The following is a 14,191-nucleotide window of genomic DNA, read 5'->3' on the forward strand; positions in this document are numbered from 1 at the left end:
AAAGGGCTTACAAGATCTAACATCTACCATTACTGTAAGGGTGTAAAACCACTAGCTAATACAGCAATCTAATAGTTAAGCAGCAAAAGACCCACAGGGCATGATGCTACCACCATGCTTGACAGTTGGTACAGTGTTAGGTTTGAAAGTCTTACCTTTACACATCTAAAGATACCCTTTCTTAGTTGGCATCGTCTCAGTCTGTGGTAATGTAAAACTTGCTTCACTTTGGATACTGACACTGCTCTTCCAGCAGTTTCATTTATGGAGCCTTGAGCCTTGTTCCTGGGTTATTCCTGAACATCCTAACCAGTTTTCCCTCATGTGAATGTGACATATATCTATCTGTCTCGCTACATTACTGACTGACTGACTGACAGACAGGCAGGCAGGCAGGCAGAGAGAGAGAGAGAATTAGTACATAATATCATAAAAACTGGGCAAATTCAAACACAGAGCAGATGATAGCCACACTCAGACAGCAGTTGAACATAAAATTATCATTAATAAATGATGATTGAGCTCCTGTAATGAGCCCAATATAAATCTGATGACTGAGCTACCCTGGAAGATGATTAATTGCCTTTATTTCTTATGAAAGATTGGTTCTCTTTTGTGTCTTATTGGGTTTAAAACTCCTTCAGATGAAACCATGTAAGGAAAAAAAAATCTCTAAATTTTCTCTTATTTCAAGCCTCAATAGTGGGAAAATGGGGGTTAATTTATAAATGTGGGTGAACCTGCAGCCAAATCCTTTGCTGATTTAAGTTATTATCAACAGTCAGCACAGAATGCTTAAATAATCTGAAAATATGATTGCAGAATCCCACCATGCAAAAGATGGGGTTATTAAGTAATTCACTTAATCAGATGACTGAGAAAACAGGTCGACATGTGTCTTTCAACCATCTCTGAACAGGTGCTTTCATTTCACTGGGTTGCTTTTATATATTAAATCTTTAGAGGACAAGGGATTTTTAATGCTTTAAAACACTCACCTGGTTATTTTTAACCTCAGAGCTGGTCCTGTCTTAAGTAGAGCAGACAGCAGAAGCCAGCTATTCAAGGAGCTTCAGTTGTTTCAGTTCAAATCTTCAGTGTAATTTTAAGCTGCACACGATAACCTGTAGCCTACTTTAAAAAATAACAATAAGTAAAACCAGTCTCAGTATGATTATGTCCTAAATAAAAATGATCCAGCGGTTTCTAGAGAATAATACTTTAACAATATTACAGTTATATGAACACTACTTTAACTAAAACGCTAAATGTTTTCGTTAACTGTAACGCTTGGAAGTGTCGCAGTTCAACACTGCCCTCTGCTGGTAGTTAAGCTTGGTTCCAATGAGAAGTTCCCACATGCATAAATTGTATTTTTTCAGTTTTTTTAAATTTTATTTCTCTACAGCTGCACCAAATTGTTATACAATTCAAAAGCTAGTGGGTCAGATGTCAAATTTCATTATGTTTGATTTTACACATTATGCAAAATCATGTAAGAAAAATAAGCAACTCCAATGTGCTTTTCCTGACTTAGATTACACGTAGCTCTGCACCATAAACTTGTTTTTGAAGAACATCTACATTCGTGATGCTTCTTGACAAATTTATTTTTTAAAACCCTTTCAAAAGTCTGAGTGATACTTTTCATATTCCAAGTAAATATAACCATGAATACACAAATGCTACCTTCTTGTGATAGCTACTAATACAACTGCCTACACACAATTTTTAAAGAGAAGCTGCACTCACAGCAGTGTCTTCGTCTTAAACATATTCATGTTGTAGTAAATGCAGTTTACTTCAATGAGAAATAAAATAGTCATGACACATTTTATAAACATGTATTCATCTTTATTGGCCAGATGAGTTTAGCTCAGACAATAACTCCATATTGTTTCAGAACATCTGTGTATTTTGCAATCTTGGACTCGACGTTCTTTTCTGCCTGCTTGGTCAGATTGATCAGTGTCTTTTTCTTGGTGTAGCGGAGCTTAGACTTCTCCTTTCTCTTCTCCTCCAGAGTGGCTGTGATAGCCTGGTACTTCCAGCCAACCTCATGTGCCAGACGCCCAAGGAGGGCGAACTGAGGGAGAAATGAAAAACCATATGAAATCAACAGTTCACAAACTGAAGAGAACAATGTTACACAAACTAAATGGTTGTGCCTGCCAAACTCAAAATTTACAGCCGAATAATCGTAAATGGAGTAACCTTATTGTCACCCTTTATTTTCTTTCCTTAACAAAAAACAACCTTGTAGGCTCACCTTGCGAGAGGGCTTCAGACGCACAACTTTAAGAGCAGCTGGGACAACCATGCGCTTCCTCTGTAAATCAAATAAAGCAAAATCAGATAACGAAGACAACAGCACATCTGAACTGCTATAGGCAGCGTGTCTCAGACATCATTTCTTTTCATGGTTACTATTCAGACAAGGCAGTTAAGATGTATGGCATCACAGACAGCACAGTCAAAGCCACTTGTGGGGGCCGTAAAGATTAAGGAAAGACATTACCAGCATACCTTGTCATAGGGTGGGGGGATACCATCAAACACCTTCAGCCTCTCCAGAGCAGCCTGACCTCTCTTGGTTTTGTGAGGCAGCATACCTGTTTAAAGAGAGATTGTGCTTTAAAAAAATAAAACAACCTCAGTTTCCATCAACATATGCTAAACTGAAAAAAAGTCAGATGTCTGAAGTCTGCTTCATCAATAGATCATTAGCTTTGCTATAAACAGCTTTACTGTACTAAGCAAGTATCATAGATGAATGCAAATACACCCCTTCATGTGCCGGTAGTGTCACTTCCTCACCTCTAACGGTCCTCCAGAAGATCTTGCTGGGAGCCCTGAAGTGGTACGGACCACGAGAGGGGTTGGTGTTCATCCTCTTGCGCAGGAAAGCCAGGTACTTCACTGCAAACAGGCACATGATCCAGAAGAGATATACATTAGCCACATTACACATACATCAAGATACATGCAAGGGGCAACCATTGCTTTATTAAGTAATGCTGATGCCTCAGATGGTAGTGCATGTAAGGTTTTCTCATGGTCTGTGAAACTCAAACTAGTAAAACATCACCGACAACAAGCATTTTAAAGGACTGAAAATAGGACATAACCCTACTTACGCTTGTTACGGTAGAAGTTGCCAGAGATGTTGATGCCTTCACATCTCACCACCACCACTTTGTGGCCTAAAAGACAAAATGCCAAAAGTTAATCCCAACAGTTAAAGAGAGTAGCAAACAGGTGCAGATACTGTTTGTTTCCTGTCTCAGATGGTAGTGCATGTGAGTTTTCTCATTGTCGTTAAACTCAACCAAGGCAGTTAATACAGTCATCATCGACAGAATGACACAACAGCAGCCAACTATGAACACATTGTTCATCAGTCTTACATGCTGCAAAACACACTGTGCGACATGGATCTGACACAAGTCTGGAAGTTAAAGGTAAAGTTTCATCGTAGCATTGGTCGGTCTTTGTAGCCATCTGTGTGTCTGCATGTTTTGTGTGATTGCATCTGGACCATGTGTAGAAAGAGCATACAATGCTCTCTGCAGGACTTTTGCACAAACAGTCATTTTTCACATACAAAATGCAAGTGTTTTTTTAAAGACATTACCCACCTGAACTACACATGAGGACACAAATATCAAATTTTTTGGAATGGAAATCAAATACTCATCCTTCTAGTGCTCGAATAACCGTATAATTCCTAACTGATGCTATGTAACAAGAGCCAGTAACTAGAGAATTCCCAGAGCAAGTGGACATCATGAGTATTTTCAGAAACAATACTACTGACACTGTCCACAGTTCAGGTGTGTAAAACTATACTAGATTATGTGTTACAATCCAAACCACCTTATTTTGCACAGTTTACCTCCAACAGCACCCCACAATGGCTCAGCTATTTCAGGTTAGTTTGCACTGCATTCCTACTGAATGGTCAGCAGGTACAGCAGCAGTCTCATTATGAGATACTGCTACAAAATTTCTGACACTGTCAGGATATTGCTCCAAGGAGTCCATGCATGTAGTGTGATACAACAGCTAAATTCGAACCTCTTGACTAGGACAGTCCAAAAATCGCACAGTGTATACTTAACTTAAATTGTTTATTATCAAACATTTATATTGTTTATTACCAAAATTCCTATTAATCTCTGAAAACTTACCCAGAAGAACCTGTTTAGCCACAATGGCAGCAAGTCGGCCGAGCAGATGGCCCCTGCCATCAAGCAGCAGAACCTAAAATAAAAGGTGGGGGAAAAGGATATCAATGCTTTATCCTCACCGTGAAAAAACATCCTAGTAATTCCCCTATAATCTTGTATAGTAATGTTAATCAACTTGCATTTACTATCTACTTGACAATCGTCACATTATCAGCCTTGCACTAACATACAAGTTAAACGGTAATAAAACGCATTTAACCCCATCACTGTTTAATAAAGGGGTTTACTGTGAACTGAACTGTATTTCTGGCTCCACGTCACTGTGATAAATGGCACATGGGACACTATTGACTTGCCGGTTGAGACATAACGTTTGCTTAGCATCTAAACGAAACCGCGCTGACGATTAACCTTGCATTTTTTGAGTTGAAATGTCATGAAAGGTTCCCTACACAGAAGCAACGAAATACCACCCATTAAATTTAGTTAAGTTTGCCGGTACGTTTCCCATACGACCATATATCCAGTACACACGTTAAACCTAGCCTCGCAAGCTAACAGCGTTGACTCAGGGAAGCTGCCATGATGAAGGCACGCTCACTCGGCTATAGCGAGCTGCCTCAGACATTCCCTAAAAATAGGTCTCAGAAAAAACACTGAGCAAAACAACGACTACACAAAGCTGTCCCAAGTTATCGCCAGTCGCTTAACTGCAAAACACAAGGTTTTATTTTGCCTACAGAGCTGAAAAATGATATAATATCTCCAGAGCAGCTTCCCACCTTATTGAACCGGTCCGCCATGATGTGCGAAAAGAAAGACAAACGGGGTTGCTCGTGGTAAAAGGCAGGGGTGGGCGGAAGTGACGACAGCTTCCTTCGTTCTCGTGGCTCACAGGCTATGAAAAAATAGCGCCACTGTTGGGCGAATTAAGTTCAGTATTATAAATTATGTATACTATTATGTATTATATAATTATATATTAATTATATAGCAATCGCAGTTTTGCTTTGCTGCTCCAGGACCTGGACAACTTGTTGTAATTCTGCTCTCTACCAGAAAATGCTGAATGAGAATGTTCCATCATCAGTTTGTGCCCTGAAGCTCAAGCACACTTAGTTTAGGCAACAGGACAATGATCCAAAATGCACCAGTGTCCACTTCTAAAGGGGAAGGGAGAAAAAAATAAGTGGTAAAGTCCTTTCAAGCTTGAAAACTCAGTAGATGTACCTATGATATCAATTTGAATATCCTAGGTAGGCTAGGTAGGCAAAAAGCAAACAAAGAAAAAAGAAATCATAAAGGTGTTAAATACTTTTAAAGATCTTAATAGTATTAAATTTATATTACCCTACTTCAGATCAAGATGGCTTTAAGGAGCAGTTTGAAACACATATTGACCAGGTCACATATTTGTGGTGCCAGATAACTTTAATTATCTTTTTTTTTTTACCATTTTTATATCTCACATTAAAGGTGTGCTGGTTGCAGCTTAGTCAATTTTATCACTTGATTTGCTGCCTATTGTTGCTCATTGAAAACAATGTTTCTCACAAGTTCACAAACTGTTCACTGAAATAAAACAGTTGCATGAAGCACAGATTATATTTAGTCTTTTTCACTTTGGCATTGTACCTGTGACATACGGCACACCAATGAACAACATCACACAGGAAAATGTTCTTGGAGAGCATGCCATGGAACCCGTACTCATTTCTTTTAATCAATTTTAATACCTTTCAAGAATTTACATAAGTACCATCACTCAAACATTCATGACTGGCATAACACAGTGCACGCAGAAACTAGTGTGGTTACTAAATGAGTCTTGGACAGTGAGGAGAAAAAAAACAAAACTTTTGTTTTATTTTAAAGGCTTCACTCAGTCATCATGCTTCAGCTTTCTGATCTTTCCCTTGTGGCGGTCAATCTCGCGCTGGAGACGTTCAATCTCCTTTTTGTGGTGATCAATTTCGTCCTCATGGTGCTGCTTTAGTGCTGCCAGCTGCTCCTTCTCCTTGCGCCTTATATGAAGAAAGACAGATATCACGCAAGCTTATTTTCATGTAGAAGAGGTGGAAAAAGTGGACAAAAAACTGTCTCTATAAGTTGAATTTCATACTTGAAGTACATCTCCTCCTCTGCAGCCTGCTTCTTCCCCATGGATCCACCTGCCTCTCTGATAGAGCCTCCACCACCACCACCTTTCCCGGCACCTTTACCCAGCTCACCCAGCTGAGTGGGTGGGGAAGTATTTAAGAGAAAAACAAGTTTAGTGAATTAACTCAGCAACAAGCAAAAAAATAAACAAACCCCAAAACCCAATAATAAATGCATAAATAAAAAATAGAGCTCTGAGTATTTTCTATAAAGACATTTCTTTAACAGATGGCAGCTTAAAATTAAACATTTCTTAAAGTTACTTTCTTTCTCAACTTTAGTGATCAGGGCTTTCTGTGTGATATTAAGGTGAATCTGCTGGACACTGTGAAAACAAGCCCACGTTGAAGGTCAAGGTTTTATATTTTTTGAGTGGGTTAAAAGGCTTCTTTGTTTCCAAGGTGATAATGGAGATATCTCGAACAGACCAGAAACGCTTTTTGAGCAAAACCTAAACGTCTGAGAGGACAAAGCAGCTCACAAAACCAAATTCTTTTTCTGAATAGTCTGACAGGTGGCAGTGCATACAAAATTAACCCCCTTGGCATATATAACCTATAATTATTAGGTAATAATGTTCAATTAGAAAGCTAATACCACTGTGCTACAGCAGGTGAACCTGTCATTAAGGTTTTCAGCTAGCAAAAATGATGAGGCTAAACATGTCACACCGCTGTATAACGGTTACACGGTATTTGCAATGAAGTGAGGCGGTTGCAGGACGTTTATTACCTGGTCGGATGACATTCTCAGCTGTGAGGTGACAAAAGTCCTGATATTAGGCCTCAAAAACCTCGCCATGTTTATGAAAACACCACTGACAAGTAGTGTCGAGCTTGTCCTTGTCCACAAAAATACACCACAGGACGGCGCCATTATGTCCAAGGCGGGGGTGCCAACAGAAGATACGTTAGTTCAATTAAATGATACATTTAAAAAATCTATTCATACGATGATGTATTATTTCAATTTATCTGCTAAATATATTTCATATACATAACATGGAATAATAACATAGTGCAGAAAAAACACAGTGTTTAATTCCCGCAGTGGTATGGTCTTAAAAATGGACACCGCATTGCCTCTCTTTACGTAGCAGCTGACCTTATAATTTTTGTTATGCTACATACCAATAACGCAACACGATGTGTGATTTTTTTTAATTCATTTTTTAATTAATTTAAATACTATATACATTCACAGCTAGTGAACAAAAAGGGGTTTAAAATGTTTTTTAAACAAAAAAACAAAATCAACAATAACAATGGTTATTTCTACTTTTTTACATTAAATAACTTGTGAATTGGGTTTTTTTTTAATTGATATTTTAGTACACAGTAATTTTTTATCTAAAGAAATAAGTTTATAAAACATCAATTTATTTTTAAGCTGAGCATCAGGATGGGGAAGAAAGGGTATTTAATTAACTTTGACCATAGCATGGTTTTTATAAGTACTTCAAAATCTGCTGATCCATTGGGAATTTCCCACACAACCATCTCTAGAGTTTACAGAGATTGTAGGAAGGCAACAGTAATTCAAATACATGAATGTACATGCCAAACCATGAACCAGATGGGCTACAGCAGCAGAAAATCACATGAGGTGCCACTCCTGTTAGCTAAGGAAACTGAAGCTACAAATCTCAGAAGCTCACCAAAATTGGAAAAAAAAAGAAAAAAAATTTCCCCTGATCTGATAAGACTTACCTTTTGCTGTCATATTCATGTTAGGGTCAGAATTTTTAAAACAGCATGAAAGCATGGATCTGTCTTGCCTTGCATTAATGGTTCTGGTGTTGGTGGTGCAGGGGATATTTTCTTGGCATCCTTCTAGCCAAAGATCAGAACATCTCTGTACTCACATGACCTCGAGTCTCCAGGTCTCAATCCAATAAAGCATATTTGGGATGTGGTGGAACAAGAGATTTGCTTCATGGATGCCCAGGAACTGTGTGATGCCATTATATAATTATCAAAATCTCAGGAATGTTTCCAGCATTTTGTTAAATCTATGCATTACAGATATGGTGTAAAATGCCTCAATTCATACAGAGAATATATCTATATGAATTAAGGCAGTTTTGAAGGTATAAAAGGGGTCCAACCAGGCTGTGCCTAATTAAGTGTCCAGTGAGCATTGTGTGTGTGTGTGTGTGTGTGTGTGTATACACACACACACACACACACACACACACACACACACATATGTAAAATTAAAAATATATTCCAAAGTCATCACTGGATGTAAATCTTATCTTTTGTGTGATTTTCGCAAAATTTTTTCTAAGTAAAACAAGCACCCCAAATAAGATAAATGCTTAGAAGATTTTATTCAACACTGCAAAGAAAGCATACACCCCCTCTCTGAGCAAACCAAACTCTGGCTCACGTGGTGAAATCTTGCCATCTCCCTCCCATAAGTCCCCTATAAATACTTTGCTTACCAGGTATCGCTGGCATGAAACAAAGAGAAAAACCAAACAAAAACTATGAAACTCTACACGAACTTAAAAATTCAAATCACATTCAACATTTTTTTTTCAACAATTCACTCCATATATCATTACTCTAATCACCAAAGTTACATATGTACAGGTATGGTTGGACCCTACATGACAAGCAGGTGCTTAAGAAAATTAAAACAGCAGCCCCTCATTGCATGTAAAAAACAAAACAAAAATAACACGTCTAATGTAATGTTCAAACGAAACATTTCGCACCGCTCTGTTCACTAGGTGATCATTATGGGTACAAAGAGGAGAATTGGAGGCACTCGTATTTTGTCACTGTGACAAAGAATCTACAGAGTTTCTCTTTAAATAAAAATTAAAAAAAGCACTGAATTGATTAGTAGACTCATGAATATTCACTTGAACTTGACAATAAATGTTGCACTTGCTGTACAAATCAATCTGGCCGTGCATCTGTAAAAAGCATTGTAATGAGTAAATATACTGTATGACTAATCATCTTAAATTAATATAAATTTAAAAAAAACAACTTAACATTTAACAGCCAAATAACTTGTCAATTTCATTTGAGCTTCATACTTAGAAGGGAAAAAGAATGATGTACTGAATAAATTGTACAAAAATAAAAGGATTTCTAAAAACAAATCTATGAGTGCAATCTGAGAAATCTGATATGTGCTCTGACAATTGCTTTTTTCTTTACACGTTGTCCAGATCTATCACACACAGCAAGTGTGTAAATGGTTTTTCTGAATAAAAGAAAAAGAACAGTACAGGCTTAGATTTTTTTTATGGTTGCCTTGTGCTGATATGTTTTGGTTTTGTTTAAAACTAACTTTCAAAGAAAAAAAAAACAAAACAAAGTATGGCAAGTGAAGAAAAGGATAAAATAAGATAAAATTTGCTAATGGGGGGCAGAAGGGAAGGAAAAAGACCAGGGTGCATCACAGGGCCAGGAGCGGTCTGCGGAGGCCCTTCGGAGGAGGCAGCGGTCGCCGCTCCCCCTTCCTGCCCCGTCAGTCTTGCTTGGTGTTGCCCAGTGCTCTGAGGCGCTCAAGGAGAGGAGGGTGGGAATAGTGCCACATGGAAAACAACCAATCAGCAACAGGGAAGCCCAGGTTGTCTTTGTTCAGCTTGATGAGAGCCGAGTAAAGCTCTGAGGCTTTGCCCATGCCGCGAGCAAAAGCATCTGCCTGGAACTCAAACCTGCGACTCAGGACCGTCAGACAGAAAGACAGAACCTACAAAAGCGAGGAAGAAGAGAAATATTTAAACATCTCAAAACAACAGGGTTTAATTATTCAAACTTTCATGATCTCACACATACCTCGTTGTAAGGAGAAAAGATGAACTGGAAGATAATCATCAAGCCTATTAATGTGGGCTGGCTGTCATCGAAGCCAAAAGCTACAAACAGCTCCTTACGTCCAATCAGAACAGCAAATAAGGAGAAGCACAGGAAGGAATTCATCTGAAGAGATAAAAATAGATTCAGTTCAATCTCTGAATGTCTGTAGTATGATCTAATCAGGCTTTTATATGCTTTGGGATAAAACAAAAAGACATCCATCTGGGAGAAATCACCTGACTAATGACGATATTCTTGACGGTATGACCAAGCTTCCAATGGCCAAGCTCATGACCCAAAACAGCAAGGATCTCTGGGTTGTTGCATCCTTGTTTTTTGTTCTGTGACAGAAGATTCAAAATCAGTCACCTAAAATTTCCAACAACATCAAGCCTAAACATTAATACATTTAATACTTTGGGCTTTTCCCAATCCTTTATTAAAGGATTTTAAAAGCAAAACAGAGCTTAATGACAAAAAAGATATATATCTTTCAAGCTCTCAGACCAGTTGTTATCAAGCAAAAATCAACCAAAGTGTGTTTCAAGACAAGTAAGAATACTCTGTCTTTAAAAGTGTTTTTATGAATCAAGTGAAATTCTTCGCAACCTTGGGCTTGGCTTTAGACTCGCTGGATGTCTCATCACTCTCTGGCTGCTCAGGCTGTGACTCTCCAGCCTTGTTGAGCGGCGAGTAATCCTCCAGCAGTGTGTCAAACAGCACAATGCGTTTGTTCTTGAAGAACCCGTAGAAGTATGCATTGCTGTGTGAAGAACGTTTAGAACCTGGAAACAAGACAAAAATTCATGGATCTCCAACCAACCATCGCTCCACAATGTAAAAAAAACAAACAAAAAACAACATACTAATGATTGCAATGTAATAATAAGGGGCTTGATAATGTAAGGAAAAGACTCTAGAACAACAGAGAGAAATCCCCAACAAACGACCCACAATGAGCAAGCACTCTGTGACAGTGGGAATGATAACTAAAAAGACACATTCAAGACATACCTTCAACTACGTAAATTTTGGTGAGGGGGAAGCTTATGCTCTTGGCCATGGCTTCGATATCTGTCTTTAACTCTCCATCTGGCAATGGTGTGAATTTGTCAAACAGGGGAGCAATGTAATCAGCATAGATGGTTACAAGTACCTTAGAAGACAGAGATGACAGGATGTATTACAGGTGTAGTATCAACTATGTACTTCTTTTGAGTTTCTCACTAGTTATCTGACAAGAAACCCATTTTCTTATTACACAGTGATGCATTTTCAACGTTTTCACAGAGCAAGGCGAATGCACCACTAACCAGAGAAACGACCAGGGTAAAGAGCCAAGCATAAATGAAGAAGTAGTCTCCGCCGATCTTTATGATGTACAGCAGCAGGGAGGTCACAGGAAGCAGGATGCACTGAGTGACAGCAAACTTCTTCACGGCATCTTTGAGGAAAAACCCCAACGTCTGAGAGGAAGAGCAGACATTAAAAGAGAACAGAGTAAACAGGAGATTAATACAGTGTGTTAGAGTTCTGATTTCTTTTTACTTCTTCACAGATTCTCCGGTCTTTGAATTCATTTTGGGTTTAAACAGACAAAATTTCACAGTCAAAAACTTCAGTCCATCAAAGTTCTTATTACATTTTAAATCGTTTGTGTTTTTGACATTAAACAACAAAGACACAGCTTCAATATGAGCTCTGGAGCCCATCAACTGTGGTAACTTCAATCCAATCAAACTCAAGTTAGTCTCGGCAACAAACAGTGAGTGCATTCCAGCCAGTGTACCTGCTGATTAAAGCCGTGCTTCTCCTCAATGACGAAAGTGTTGTACAAACTCCAGGGGAGTCCAGTTATAGCACTGAACAGGGTAGCAAGCGTCAGAAACACGAGGGACTGGGTGATCTCGTATTCTGGACCAAATCCAAAGCGAGCAGTCACAGAACCAGCGACAGCCCACAGAAATGGTATTCCACCCAGTAGCAGAATCAGCTGAAACCGTTTTGAGCACAATATTTTAAATGTGTGGCATACAGAATGAGTTACTAGGCTAAAACAACGGTGTCTTTTAGTTAAATGATCTTACCGTCCCCTCGGTCTCAGAATAGAGTCCAGACCAAAAGCTGAAGTTGCTTTTATCCAGCTGGTAAAGACGCGACTTCTCAAATGTTTCAGAATCCATGATCTTGCCCAGCTCCTGCGGTACATGGGTTGTTGTTCTATATATCCTCCTCTGCAGTGTAGGAAGACGTGCGCATAAAGTTACATTAACAGTGAAAATCATCAAGGTACTGATGTAGGGATCCAATGCGGTCAGTGTAACTGTCCAAGTTACGTATTTCAGATGTGCATTTTTCAAGTGTTAAACTCAAAACTTGACAAGTATCACATAATATAATCAATACTAATCCAATTTGATGTTTTCCTTTAAATATGTGTTTCAAAGAGCAACTTTTTAACTTGTTGAGTCAATACTATACAATCGTGTAAACGATATTGCAACAATTCGACCTTTGAGCTGGTAGGTGAGGCCAATAATTTGTGTGGGGGGTTTTTATACTAGGGATACCAAAATCTACTTTGAAGTCTTTTAGCTCTTAATCACTAAATTTGAACTAAAGAAATTTCACAGAACAAGTAAACATTGCCTACTTCCATGAATCTAATGATTTACAGGAAGGCCAATTGTGTTTGATAATCGTGTGAATCCATGTCCATATTCTCATAAAACTTGCTCTCTGCACTCTTTCCATGTGTGTACTAGCATATCAAGACTACGTGATAATGTTCTCGGTTAAAGACGTTCTCTGTATTATTTGCTACATCAGTTCCTGTTCCTAGAGGAACTACACCCATCCCAACACTGTCGTGAGATACTTTTCAATGTGGCTTAACTGAAGTGAATAAAAAAATGTTTTAATAGGATTCAAATAGCTTCATATTTCACATCCACGTGTCTGGGCGTGAAATAGACCAGTAAACATTTCCAGCAAGCTGATTATGGACTCATAGCTTTGTGGTTTCGTATTAAGAAATCTTACGCTGTTGTGTTTTGAAACTAAATACCTAGAATACTGAATAGCAATAAAAGTCTAACCCTGCTAAACGGACCCCTTGGTCGCATCACATATTCAACTGTCAGAATATCCTATATTAAATGCAGACTTTATGAAAGACACAGCTCATAGTGAGTTCACGGGAGATTAAAATCAAACGTTTTAACCACTGTCAGCGGTTCGTTGATTTACGCTCTGCTTTTATTATAAAGCAAAGGGATTTAATCTGGTAAACAATTGACTCACCTGTCTGTAAGAAAGATATGCCTCCCAAAGGTATACTGTCCATGAAAACCCTAGGACAGCGTAAAATATCTGCTTTTCCACCGGCAGGTCAAACATAGTTTCAACCATCTTTGCTCTGTTACTCTAGCAGTTAGCTAAGCAGGCTAGCAGCTAATTAGCTTCCGCTCTACACACACTCAGACAGCTCTTTAACCGTGAATTATGGGAACTATGCCCCTCCGTCAAATAGACAGACACAGACTAAAGTTTAGATCTTTGCATCCAGTTTTCATTCCTAAGAAAAGTCTAGGCTTTTACAACTAACATCATTCCATTCATCTCAACTACCGAGCCCGTTGGTTATGCGTATCAACGAATTCGGCACCCAAAGGAACGTCTTCTATAACTTGGTTCCGCAGTGGATTTTCTTAATTTGACTGACTCACTAAAGAGTTCAAATTTTTGTATTTCGAGAGAAACACCTTTATTTCAACCCCCATTAATAAATATTCTACACAAATATTCGTGTAAAATGCAACTACGAATGCAAATGTATATTCACACTATTTAAACTCCTAATAAAGCATAATTTATGGTTTTAGAGTATTACTCTTTTTTTTTTTAAAGCACTAGAACTACACGTTTATTGCTGGCGGTAGCGGCCCCATTTATCCCATGAGCATGATAGCTAAACAGACGTGGCAGCGCAGGAAATGTTGACTTTTGCTACTTAATTCC

The 14,191-nt window shown here is 38.5% G+C and overlaps 3 protein-coding genes and 2 non-coding genes across 5 annotated transcripts; all 5 read right to left on the reverse strand.

Moving 5' to 3' along the window:
- Positions 1–1,832: 1,832 nt before the first annotated feature.
- On the reverse strand, positions 1,833–5,087 carry rpl13a (ribosomal protein L13a). Its single transcript, XM_026152426.2, has 7 exons — positions 4,973–5,087; positions 4,191–4,263; positions 3,138–3,203; positions 2,818–2,919; positions 2,527–2,612; positions 2,270–2,329; positions 1,833–2,086 (listed from the first exon to the last, which is right to left on the reverse strand). The coding sequence occupies exons 1-7, from the start codon at positions 4,991–4,993 to the stop codon at positions 1,877–1,879; spliced, it is 618 nt and encodes a 205-aa protein (XP_026008211.1). The 5' UTR covers positions 4,994–5,087; the 3' UTR covers positions 1,833–1,876.
- Positions 3,020–3,095, reverse strand: LOC113012783 (small nucleolar RNA Z195/SNORD33/SNORD32 family). The gene has a single exon (XR_003270748.1). It is a non-coding gene; the product is annotated as a small nucleolar RNA Z195/SNORD33/SNORD32 family (small nucleolar RNA).
- Positions 3,278–3,360, reverse strand: LOC113012782 (small nucleolar RNA Z195/SNORD33/SNORD32 family). Its single transcript, XR_003270747.1, has one exon. It is a non-coding gene; the product is annotated as a small nucleolar RNA Z195/SNORD33/SNORD32 family (small nucleolar RNA).
- An 816-nt stretch (positions 5,088–5,903) lies between the features above and the next one.
- atp5if1b (ATP synthase inhibitory factor subunit 1b) lies at positions 5,904–7,457 on the reverse strand. Its single transcript, XM_026152427.2, has 3 exons — positions 7,083–7,457; positions 6,313–6,425; positions 5,904–6,214 (listed from the first exon to the last, which is right to left on the reverse strand). The coding sequence occupies exons 1-3, from the start codon at positions 7,224–7,226 to the stop codon at positions 6,073–6,075; spliced, it is 399 nt and encodes a 132-aa protein (XP_026008212.1). The 5' UTR covers positions 7,227–7,457; the 3' UTR covers positions 5,904–6,072.
- Positions 7,458–8,663: 1,206 nt separating this feature from the next.
- On the reverse strand, positions 8,664–13,851 carry zmpste24 (zinc metallopeptidase, STE24 homolog). The gene is made up of 9 exons (XM_026152892.2): positions 13,475–13,851; positions 12,259–12,405; positions 11,961–12,164; positions 11,485–11,637; positions 11,186–11,327; positions 10,781–10,956; positions 10,408–10,512; positions 10,151–10,294; positions 8,664–10,064 (listed from the first exon to the last, which is right to left on the reverse strand). Exons 1-9 carry the CDS (start codon positions 13,580–13,582, stop codon positions 9,840–9,842), a joined length of 1,404 nt encoding a protein of 467 aa, XP_026008677.1. The 5' UTR covers positions 13,583–13,851; the 3' UTR covers positions 8,664–9,839.
- Between the last annotated feature and the right edge of the window lie 340 nt (positions 13,852–14,191).

The sequence above is a fragment of the Astatotilapia calliptera genome, chromosome 19 (genome assembly GCF_964374335.1).
Source record: "Astatotilapia calliptera chromosome 19, fAstCal68.1, whole genome shotgun sequence".
Taxonomy (NCBI): domain Eukaryota; kingdom Metazoa; phylum Chordata; class Actinopteri; order Cichliformes; family Cichlidae; genus Astatotilapia; species Astatotilapia calliptera.